Here is a 12,505-nt window from a genome sequence, read left to right as displayed (position 1 = left end):
TCTATGACATTTCTAATGCCTGGTGGAAGATATTTAAACCACAAGAACCATCAAAGTCTAAAGTCAACATAATTGCTCAAAATCTCCAGCTCAAGCCTCATCAGGATCATATCAACTCTACAGAACAAAAGAAAGAAATGTAAAACTAAGTCACTTTCCATGTGGAATTCTCTTTAACCAAGCAAACTCTTCATGATTCAGATTGGTACAACTTACCAAAATTTCTGATGGCATGAGAGGGAGTCATCCAATCAGCTTCATTCCAAGCATTCTGCTTGTCTAGCCCATTTCTGAGACTTTCAACATGAGAATTGTAAAGCATAATACCAGAAAAGTATTTAGAATCAATACTGAAAGCCAAAATTTCAATCAGGATAAGCAACTGAATTTCAAGGCTAATTCTACAGATGAATGGAATTGTGAAAAGTAAACAGACAGGAAATAGGAACCAATTAACAAGTGCAAGGATAAAAATTTTGAAAGATATCAAAATTAAGTCACCCTATGATTCTTTTCAGCATCATCTAAACCTTTTCATCTGTTATACAATGAGGTACACAACTCTCTATACAAGTAAAAGCCCCGCATGCTCAGTTCTCTGTAAAGGGAATCTGATGATTATTGTTGTTCCAGCCAAAACAAAGCAGCGATTTCCCTTCTTTCCTTGGCATCCCCATAGTGTATAGAAGAATTCGAACCCACTGAGCATCACTGTGATTGTCGAACAAAATCTATGGACAAAAATCAGCTTCAACTGAGGTATGAACCGGTATTATCCCACACAAGCTTGGTAATTATTAAGCATCTTCAGTAAGCTATATTCTAGCCCCATTGATATCACCACCTTATTAAGGAAAAGAAAACAAAAAGGAGAAGGGAAAAAAAAAAACTCAACTTTCACAAAAGGCTGGGGTCAATATTCAAAATCTGGTCAAGTTCTGGTAGTCTCAACTCCTGGTGTCAAAAGTCATCTTTCATGCTGGTTTTATTGGACCATCTAGAAACCCAATCAATCCGCCCTGTTAATATGCCTTCCTTCCACCATTCAAACAGTTACTTGCTCATCTGTAACTGATAAGTTGCAATAGTCGCAATGACAGTGATGATGATCACTTAAAATTTGAACATCAACCGAACACCAACGACAACAGTGTATAAATCCCTGAACATAGAGAGGATCTCATGCACAAGCCAACTAGTTTACGATGCGCTTTACTGAAGAGGACTAATTCACAGACTCATAGAAAAGGACTTGAGGTTGCAAGTGTCCTTTTCTACACACATTAAGAACTTCATCCCACTCACCAATAACCTGAAAAGAGAACCCCGGACCGTAAGCTTGAGGGGGAATTAAAAGGAACATGCATGGTGTGCAATTAGTTAAAGAAGCGAAGTTTACCTTCACATGCCGGTCATCATATCTGAACCACTTCTTATGTTCAGAGCTGTATGCAAAACAGTGATAATGTTGGCCATAATAACAGACCTGTATATTTGAAAATCAAAGAATGATAAGCAGCCACATGGGGATATTAAGCAAATGGAATCACAGAAATGCCCAAATCACTATTTTGTGTGCCAATTTTACATACAAAGACCAAAGACCAAAAGAAGTATCCAATATAAACAAAAAAAGTTAGCAAGTAGTCTTTTAACATGAGGAAAACTAGTTACTTGTTCAAAAACATCACAGGCATTAAAACATCATGCCTGGCAGATAACATTTGGCCAAATAGTATTCTATTCATACATTAGACTTTAAAGAGCAGGATGACAGTTTATGAAAACAGAATGTGTAATTCATGGTTGAAGTTTTCTATGGTACTCCTGGCAATGATGTTCTAAATTCAATCCAAAAACTAGTATTCTATTCATACTGATGTTAATGGGCCAGTTCTGAGCTGGGTATATCTTAACCATGGCCAATATCAATAACTATCAACTATTCCAATCTGCATAAAACAATTCATTGGTTCTCCATCCACATGCACAGGTCTACATAGTAAAAAAAGGGAAAAAGTAACTTCATGAAAATAACACTTCTAATCACCAAGGCAAAAGGAAAGACATGCACTATGATGCATACTTATCTGATATGAAAAACATAGCAGTTCACCAGCATTCCAAGCCATGTTTATGTAAGCGTACTTAGAAGGAAAAAGAGCTACAACAGAGAGTTCATTGACATTGCTGGAATTTTAACTGGAGGGAATTTCACGCACCGGGAAATTTACATGTAAGAAAGCAAATATTCTTCCACAGAATGAATGAGTAAAAACAGCAGGATGACTAAAGTACAACAACATAATAAACACACTCTGCATTGCCTTCAGCTGCCAAGACAATGGCTAAGCCTAAAGCACAGCAGCTTAGATAAGCTTGTGACTTGTGAGGGTTTCAGACAAAGTTGCCAAAGTTACCGCAGGAGTTTACAATGCAACAAAGACATCCCTTAATCCAGCAGGTACATCTATAAAATTAAATTGTAAAGTAACTTCTAAGACATAACCTAAACAATGACCAAGTCAATTATTAAACTTAATATTAATTTAATCTCATAAATACTGCCTCAAAGTTTCTCAAAATCATCTTAATCTATCGACATACCACTGAGACAAGTACATGCTTGTTTCCTTGATTTAGACCGCCATACAAACTACCAATTTCTACATCAGTTGTGATGGCTGCTAATGTTGCTGAAATATCATCCGCACTTTCATTCGTGTTCTGCCAGCCCAAGACTAAAAAATAAGATGAACAAAATAAGTGAGTGTTCTTTATAATATAACTAATATAAAAAATGGATAACTTGGAGATAAATCAGTAATTTATTTACCAACTGTGAAAATATGTGGTGAACTGGAAAGACTTTGAGTTATGTAGTTCATATTTCCGCAACCGCCAGCATCCACATCACATGGCAATTGGTGATTCCTCTCCACAAACTTTAGAAGTTCATGAAAAGGGCTCTCAGCATGCTGGTCCTGAAGGAGAAGAGAGAGAAAGGAACTCCTCATTCAAGTGTCCCAGAAGCTTAATAGCATGTGATAATGGAAACAAAGAACACAGTCATTAGATACAAAACTTCTTTTACCAAGATTACAATTATGTTAGACATGCCTTCATTTTTCGGAGTGAACTTGCATTGATGTTGTGGAAAAATGAAGTGTACTTCAGATGCCTGGATTCCACGGAACAGCTGCGACAGAACATAAGTTCACGTATATTCATTCCAAACAGATTATGCGCCACACAAGAATCATCTTCACACTCCCATGAACCAGTCCACTTGGTTTTGACTGATCCAGAATCAGGTTCAACAGAAGATGTGAAAGAACGATGCAAACAGTTGAAAATAACTTCCAGAACCTCAGATGCATCATTCATCTGCCCCTGATAAAAGGAATCCAACCTATTAGTCCTCACAAGAGGTTATTGGATTCTAGACACTGCAAAAAGAAACTTGAGAAAACATAAACTAGATATGACTCTCAGGATCAGTTCACAGGTTCTGATAGTACCTCCTGGAGGACATTGCTGTGAACATCAAGTTTGCTCAAAGCAACCCTCAGACAGTTAGGATCAACGACGTCTTTCTGTAACTCAGATGCTTTGCTCAAATCAGTAAATATATCATACAGTGCACAGACAACACAAGGATCGGTCATATGCTTGTGCAGTGACGAAATTCTCAGGAACTCATCACGAAACCTTCTTAAATGCCACAACGACTGAATCAATCACAATAAATATTATTAAGCACAGGTGAATGATTAAAAAAATATATAAATAACCAAGCTACTCGCCTCATTATAACCTAAGACCTACTTGGATGATCACATTCAGGAAACAATTATATTCTCCGGCATCATTCTTCAAGCCAGCCCCGAATAAATCTTTTCCTCCAGAATTATTGCCTACAAAGTCATTCGTAGATGAGCCAGAATCTGATGTTGGAGATACCATTGAAGACGGCATTGAAACTGGAACATCAAGTCCTAGGGAAACAACAGGAAAGAAGAAAACAGCTCAGAAGTTTGTGATAATGGAATTTAAGTTTATAAATTTCAACACACAAGAACCAAAACTGTCTAACATGTGTAAATGATTTGTTATGGGAAAAATGAAGCACATGTAGTTACTGGCTGAAGTCAGAAATATGATGTGCCAATTATGCAAATGTACAAACAGCTAGCGACGTCCTTACTTGTGCAAAAAAATATCACAGTTTTCAAAAAATTGGCACAAAACATACTTAAATTATTCAAGGAAAAATTAGTATTCTAATGATAAACGTAATTGCAGTATAACACCTAGTTGAGAATGCAAAACACGGCATATCCACTAGCATTCATGCTACAAACCAAACAAAGGAGATATGAAAAAGGACAATTAGAGATGTGCTAATTGATTGCCAATTTGCCACAAGACATCAGACTACATATTAAAAACAAAAAACAGAATATATAACTCTGATCTCGCAAGGTTCAGTTTGCATTTATTGCCCTTCAATATATGAAGATCTTTTTTCATATTGCGATTACTCATCTTTAACATCAAATTACATATGCGACAGCCCAACATGTCAGAGGAGTCAGTTATAAGTGTAGATTGGGTTAAGGATTACTCATAGGGTGAAATATACTAACTTGACCCTGACTCTAATTCCATATTGAATATCAAACCTTCTAGTTAGAGTTTATAATGAACCCACAAGCTTCAAAAATTTATCAACTGACAGCGTTACTTCTCAAATGATCTCTCTGTTGAGTTCAAGATTATGAGCTTGCACATCAGTATTTCTTACCGCCTTGCTCAAAATCCCCTCAATGATCCATTCATAGCTTCTTCGTGTCTGTTGTTTTTTAGTGCATAACCATCACGGCTTTCGTATGCCATAAACTTCCTCATCCATGTTCCATGAAAGTGAGAAATCACTCAAACTAGCCAAATTGTTCAAATTTGATGATCATCTGAGGCATGAGACTCTCAGGCATCCCCTGCATCTTACTTCTGCTTGGTCTAAAACCACAAGGTTCAAGTGTTTACTTTATAATCCCAATTTTCTATTTACTCCTACAGGGATAAATATTGTTGTACTAAATCAATCACCAAAGAAATCATTAGCATATATCCGAAGTAAAAATAATCTCCGACATGCAATAAAAGTCCAAGGTTTTTTTCTGATCAATAAAATTTTATGGGCTCCCAATCTCGAATTCTAAACAGACTTGTACCGTTCCTAACTTATCAAATACTCAGTTTCAACCAATGGTATAATCTGAAAATTTCAGCTTAGCTACACTTCTAGACTACACAAAAGAGTTGGTCTTCCTCAAATGGTAAAACAAAAGGATAACTACCACATGATGATTTTAGATTTGGCACACAAATTACCTTCTTTGTTTGTTGTTGAAGCAGATTTCCCATGAGCGATTTGCGTACCTCCTGATCTGCCTGAAGAAAACATCAGTAGCTTAGAAAGCTGCTTCAATTTTGCATATTATTTTAGAAGAAAGAGAAAGCAGCATACTAACTCAACAGATATAGATCAGGGTAAAGCAGAAGAAAACAATTCTAACCTCGCCTAGGTCTTTTATTCTTTTGCAGACTAAAATTTGCAGAAGATATTTCGGTAACGATTTTTTCTGTATTGTTATTCACTTTCAAATTACACAAATCACTAGATAAATCCACATGTTGAGTGGAAGGTAAAAAATCAGTATTGCCGCCTTTCCGAAGTTTAACATTGTCAGCGCACATTACTTCCCTAGCTTCTGGACTCGGTAGTTGATTTGGATCCGATATAGTTTTAGATTGGTGGGACTGGGCACCCTGATCTGGATGGTCACTAAGTGCAAAAATATCATTACTATCAAAGCTCCCAAATATAATGCTTTTTGACTCAACAGAGCAGCTGCTGTTTTCCATGGTCTCTTCATCATAAACATTTAAGCCACCTTTTTGATGTATTTGATCCACACTGTGGTCCAGAAGTACACTACATTGCCCTTCTACTGCATTGCTTCGGGGAACTTCAACATCTCTCCTTGATCTTTCTGCAAGGTGTCTTTGTTTTGCCTCATTTTCAATCCGCCTTTGATACTCTAATGTTTCCTCAAGCTTTCTTTCTTCCTCCTCAATCTCAACTTTGCGTCTGAGGTCCTCTTCTTGTTGGTTAAAGTGCTCACCAATGGGAACCACTCCCAAATCAGTATGACTTTTATCAGTTGCAGCATGAAATCCACTGAAGAAATCACAAATAAATAATCAGCAAATATCACCAAATAATATTAAAAAATATATATATACAGTTCAAAATAAACCAATTTGCATCTTTGGAATTAACAGAAATAAAGAAAATATAAAGTTCCACTTATGAAATGCCAACTTTTCCTTGCAATTCTGATGTGGTTTTGTACATGCTCAGAGCAGCCACACTGCTCACTTGCAAATATGAAGAGCATCAACTCATCTCAGGCATTTCAAATTTGTGTCTTCAGCAAAATGGGCAAAACAGAATTGGAAAATCTCTTTGGGAAATGTGTAAGTGGGCAGTACCTTAACAGTTCAGAGATCAAAGAAAGGTTACACATGAAACAGCTCAAACACAGAAAATGGTAGATTATTGCCAGCTGCCTTCTAGCCATACAGTTATATTGCAACATTACAAATGTTGGAAGTAGTAAATCTTATTATTTTGTGTCTCCAGATATATGTAAAAACCAATTGACATTAAACATCTATTTTAATACTATTTTCTCTAAAAGAAATTATCCATAAAAGAAAAAATGAAAAATTAGACACATAGCCAACTAGTCTTAAAGGAAGTTGCACTAATGAAACCACTAACACTTGCAATCTGAAGCGATGAAATAAAAAGACACATTCACACACAGAGGGGTTTAATGTGAAGTTATGAACTAATAATAAACCACAGAGGAATCTACAACAACATTCTCTAATAAAATATGAATATAGTTGAATAATTTTCAAGAGACCTAAATCTTCCAGACTTGGAGAGAAGCTTTTCTGATTCTTCCATCATTCTTTTATTCTAGGTAGAATTTGTCGGTTGTGGATCCTAGGCAATTCTGGGCATGTATAGAAAAGATCGAACCCAGCTACTGTCTAGCTATTAGAAATCCTGAACAAGCAACTAGGAGTTCCAAGAACTTGTCCAAATTTGCAAAGCCGTAAAAGGATGATTAGCAAGCTATATTTAGTAGATAAGTTGGGCATTATTTGTATAAATAAAGGAGGGGAAAATGCATTAGAACTCTGGCTCTGGCATAAATTGAACGAAAGATTTCTTCACATGACTAACAGCAAATTTACAAGAAACTTCTTGTGCTCCTCTTCAGTCCCCATAGGTATCATTTTCCAAGGATCACACTAATAACCCCCGTGAAGAAAATACCAACAATCCGCATAAAGAAGATGAAGTATAGCTACAAGGGCAACATCAGTATATCTTTCAGGCCATATATTTTCACTGTAGCTCAAACACACTGGTGCTCTTAAGCATTTTTTTGGCATCCACATCGCAAAGCATTGGAAAAATGTCATAGATACAGAAGAACTTGCAAGGAGAAAACATTAAAGCATGTTGCAGAAAATGCTCAGAAATCAGAACAAGCATGCAGCTAACATATTGTGAATGCAGTGATCGCATCATCATACAAGTCCAATCTACCAATTTCAAAAGCGGCAAAGCTGCCAACTTCCACACCCTCGCTCATAAACTAATGGTTTTGAAACAGACAAAATATATACAGACAAAGCCATTGCCCTAATCATGTATGGGAAGGTTAAAATTTTCGAGATATTTCCTGAAACTTGCCAACAGAGACTCTGCTTCCATGCCCTAGCTCATAAATTAATGGTTTAGATAAGGCAAAATATTTACGAGTACAAGCATGCCCCAATCATACATGGAAAGGATTAAATTGTCAAGATATTTTCCGAAATGTGCTAACAGATAGCCAATTTCCAACTGAAAACAAAAAGATTGTCAAAACTTTCAAAGAAGTTCACTGATCATAAATAGATGTGAACATCCTGGAAAGATTATTTAAGTCTTTGAACAACTTCAATACTAAATGAACTATAGAATAACAGTCATAACAGACTTAGGAAATATCAAAGAATAACTAAACAAGGTGAAAAAAACTTACTCTTCTTTGGCATGTTCTTCATGAAGTGACCCATCATACCCAACAACCTGGAAAACATCTTCAAACATAAGCACATCTTCAAATCGAAATGAGAAAGATAAAGGGCACTCCATATGAAGATATAAATAAAGATGACCAAGCCTGAGAGTGCTTAACCTTCAGGTCTTTCGATTTGCGGTTATCTCTGTTCTTCTTTTTATCCTTTGACTTGTCTTGAGACTGCTTTGAATGATCACCTCCTTTCATTGCATTCTTCTTAGCATCATGCTCAAGTTCAGCTAACAAGGCTTGGCTTACAGCATCAGACTTCTCTTTGGCATCTTTGTCCACTAGAGTTTCCAAGATAAACTGTCAAACAAGAACCAATCAGCTGAGCTAAAAGTCCAAAAGATGAGGCGTAACACATGTTGACAGATAAAATAAATACATACCCGAAGGAAAGATTTCACCATAGGCACCATAACAGTTTGATAATCAAAAGCAGATGTAGGCCCAATCTTGCGCTTTAATTGCTGAATGTTGGTCAGATTCCTCATTATCCTCGCATCCATCTTATTGAGCTGTAAGAAAGAAAGCCACCAATAACTTCTAAATAAATTCAAGGATTTATATCTGAAAGGATATTAAAAGGATGCACAAACCTCTGGAGAATATTGTTCCTTATTTCTTATAATTGCTGCCTGCACGCACTCATCTAATTGCCGAATTTGCTCCTGAGTTTTAACGTCATCTTCCACACCATGTTCCAAATCATACAGACGAGCAGTCACACCAGACAGAGTCTCATCAAACCCATAATGAGATGCATTTAATAGTTTGTGCGTCCTTAAGAATTTTTGAAATCAATTCAAGCTCAAATTTAAGGGCCTGTTTCCCATCATTTTCCTTTTCAAGTTCTTCTTGCCTCTTCTTTAGAATTGTCTCATAACTTTGACAGACTTTAGCAGAAAGCTCCCTATTCTTAATCTCTTCTTGACAAAGGCTTTCAATTCTAACCCAATGCCTTCTCATAGTTGATCTGTTCATATTTTCCTTCACACATATTCTGCAAGAGGGAAAATTCCTTCTCGAACATCTGAAGAATCTCCGAACCCTGGTTTGTCTTCTCCTCTCGCATGCGACACCAAGTCAAAAGCTGCTCTGCGCTTGTCGGCTCACTAAACAACCAAGTAACAAGAGAACCTGCATCAAGCTCACTTTCCGTGGCACCACACAACTTATAGAAACCATTACAAGGATGTTCACCACTAAAGAATCGGGGATCCAGCAAAACTTTTGATGAATCAAAAGTGAGAATATCATTCTCGATTATCTCGCTCTCCTGATTTCCAGAATTTGCATCACCGCCCAAGCTATCTTTCTCAAATTGTCTGTTTAAACCAGAAGTTTGTGAGAGCTCGTGCAAGAATTGCAGAACTTTCTTGAGCTCGGAAGAACCCAAGAAACATATGCACAAAGGTGACTGGTCCAAGGCGTGGTTCGTTGGCAGCATACCAGATGTGAGGCTCCGGACCTCATCCATGGCATACCCTATCACTTTGTCAAGATGCCTAGCAGAGAGATTTTTGTGTTTAATCAGCAGGTGAAACATGCCCTGAATCCTCTCCAGAAACTTGGTTCTCTCTGGGTCATCTGAAATTGGCCATCTTTGAGAAGCATCAATGCCTTCCTTTGAATCAAAATCAGATATCTCATCAGGCTCTCCTTGCTGGGGCAAAGAGGAAGAACCGGAGGTGTCTTTGGAACTCCAATACTCAGAAGGGGAGTCCTCCTTGCAGCCACCGTCAGAGTCAATATCCATCGCACTAGATTGGGATTTGAGCTGCTTTTCAATCATCTTCACAGTAGCAGAAGAATCAATAGGCTTCCAGCTGCCATTCACAAGCATCTCAACCCATTCACTGCTAACTTCTTGAGGCAACACCTCCTGATGTTTGGCCGAGAGGCTGGACGTATGCTCTGCAACAACATGCTGTGTTAGGGACTCACTATCCATAAATTTTTCTTTGCACCGACAGCATTCCCAGAAAGCCCACGAATTCTTGGCCTCCACAAACGCCAAAGCCTCTGAAAGAACCTCTGAAGCGAGGTTATCTTTGATATAATGTTCCATCAGATCAGAAACGCTCACCTTGAGGAACTCCCTCCTCCTCTCAATGTCCATCGAGTTCCAATACATGCGCGACTGCCCCATCCTCTCAGCAGATGCCGTGATTTTCTTCAAACTCTGCATCTTGCGGCGCTCCACAAGCCGTTGGGCACCGTGCGAGGAGGGTGAGGAGGACATGGAGTCAAGGGCGTCGATGGCGTCCTCCTCCTTCTTGGTCATCGTGGATTCAGGCCTCTGCTGGAGGTATCGCGCGGCAGCGACCCGCACCTCGATCTCTTTCCGCCGCTCCTCAGGGGTCTTGGTGACCTTCTTGATTTCGTTCGGTCGACGTGGTGCGGCAGGAACGAGACGCACCTCGACGGGATCCTCGTTGATGCGTTGCATCGGGATGAGCCGGATCTTGTCTTCGCCGTTGCCGGTCCCATTCCCGAGCCTTTTCATCCAGGTCGAGATGGACGCCAGGCTCGACTTCTGGATGAGCCCGCGGAGCTCTTGCTGCACATGCGCAATCCTCGCCTCTACCGAACCCTCCTTCGACGCGCCTTCATCAACGACAAGCGAATCAACGGAAGGATCGCTAGGGTTCTCAATCGCCAACGCCCGCTCACACTCCGCCACAACATCATCAAACCCTTTGCACTCATGCGACGATGCCTCAAACAGAAGCGAAGCAAGAAAGTGCGCAAGCTCCACAGAACCCGGCGACATCTCAGTAGCCAAGCGAGCAGAGTCGACAGCTGATCGGAGGTTCCGGATCTTCTGCACCGGGTCATCAAGCAACGACGCCACCTTAAGATACACAGTACCAACCGCACGATGAAACAACGGAGAACTCGATAACCTCGGCGACGCATCCTTCATCATGCTCAAAGCCCGGCGATGATTTCCACGCCGCACAGCAACCAAGGCTCGCTCACACTCAGCCCGCACCGTCGCCCCAGTGACTTCCGATGCCGCCTTCGCCGTCTTCGCCCCATCAGAGCTCTTCTTGCGATTGTTCCGCCCCATGAAAGATCCCAAAGGTCAAAAAAAAAATGGAAAAAAAGAGAACAAAAAAAGCAAGAGCTAATCAGAATGGAGGTCAAGAACGGTGATCATGGAGGAATGGCGGAGGGATCGGAGGAGGAGAGAGCGGCGCAGAGGGAGGGGGAGAAGGGTAGCAGTGGTGATGGGGAGGAGGGAGGGTGGGAGAGAAGAAGAGGAGTAATGATTGGGGTTTTAACTTGGTATTTTTATCGAGGGGAAGTGAATAGCATTTGGACTTGGGGTTTGGTGGTTCACTGAGACAAAACCCTTTTTTTCGGTTTTTGGGTTCGGTTCAGGAGATGGTTTGGTGGGGTTGGACCGTGATTGGGTTTGCCACCGGTGATTTGGTTTTTGTACACGTGGAGGAAGTTGATTGGATGGATTTTTCTTTATTTATAGTAGTTTTCGATAACACCCCTGAGAAATTGTCAATTTAGGAAATGAACTTTTTTTATATATATTATCATTTTTTTTGGGTTGCGTGTAAATGTGCAGGAAGCAGATTGGATGTGTTATATATTAGTTTTTTAATAACAACCCTGAGAAGTACCAAATTCCTTGTCCATCCCCCTTATGGTTTTTCTAGAAATATTGCATGATTTGGTTTTTTCATTTTTTTTTAGCAAATAAATTAGGTAATTTTATTTTTATTAAATGGTTTTTTGGTTTTTTCATTTTAATTTAGGTAGAAGTGAATTTTTTTAAAAATTACTTATAAGTACCCTACAAAGTTTTATTTTTCCTCTGTAATTTCTTTGACATTTTCACTTCCCATATAGTCCCTCTTTTTTATATAATATCCTTTTTAATCCATGTTGTGACATCCCGTCGGTTTTCTTTGTAATGGCAAAAATGCCTCTTTTCTTCCCTAATACACATAAATAGAATATTTTACACAGGAATAAACTTATATTACACAGAAAAACCCCAAAAACCCCAAATAATACACATGAAAGCCTGAAACTCATTATCGTTCTAAACACTGCCGAAAGTCAAATTTTACACAGAAAATCCAAAAAAATACATACGAAAGGCACATAATAATAATCTGCAAAAACTCGAGTGACTTCTCCTTACCTTTCGTTTGGTTTTTTTGGATTATAGGAAGGCTCACAAGTTTGTAGGAAACTTCGATCGAAAGTCAGGAGTGCGAAGAGAACTCCATTTGGCAACGTCTCTCGAAGAAAGTCGT

The 12,505-nt window shown here is 38.9% G+C and overlaps 1 protein-coding gene across 1 annotated transcript; it reads right to left on the bottom strand.

Moving 5' to 3' along the window:
• Window positions 1-377: 377 nt before the first annotated feature.
• LOC120277525 lies at window positions 378-11,487 on the bottom strand. Its single transcript, XM_039284386.1, is given in 15 exon segments — window positions 378-1,312; window positions 1,400-1,486; window positions 2,608-2,741; window positions 2,837-2,984; window positions 3,121-3,393; window positions 3,522-3,731; window positions 3,829-3,998; window positions 5,398-5,457; window positions 5,583-6,247; window positions 8,178-8,224; window positions 8,334-8,525; window positions 8,609-8,737; window positions 8,819-8,989; window positions 8,991-9,173; window positions 9,175-11,487. Coding segments are annotated over 15 exon segments (4,677 nt in total). The 5' UTR covers window positions 11,296-11,487; the 3' UTR covers window positions 378-1,225.
• Between the last annotated feature and the right edge of the window lie 1,018 nt (window positions 11,488-12,505).

This window comes from Dioscorea cayenensis, chromosome 15 (genome assembly GCF_009730915.1).
Source record: "Dioscorea cayenensis subsp. rotundata cultivar TDr96_F1 chromosome 15, TDr96_F1_v2_PseudoChromosome.rev07_lg8_w22 25.fasta, whole genome shotgun sequence".
NCBI classification, from domain to species: Eukaryota; Viridiplantae; Streptophyta; class Magnoliopsida; order Dioscoreales; family Dioscoreaceae; genus Dioscorea; species Dioscorea cayenensis.
Note: the sequence above shows the minus strand (reverse complement) of the source record. Positions and strands in the feature narration are given on the sequence as shown.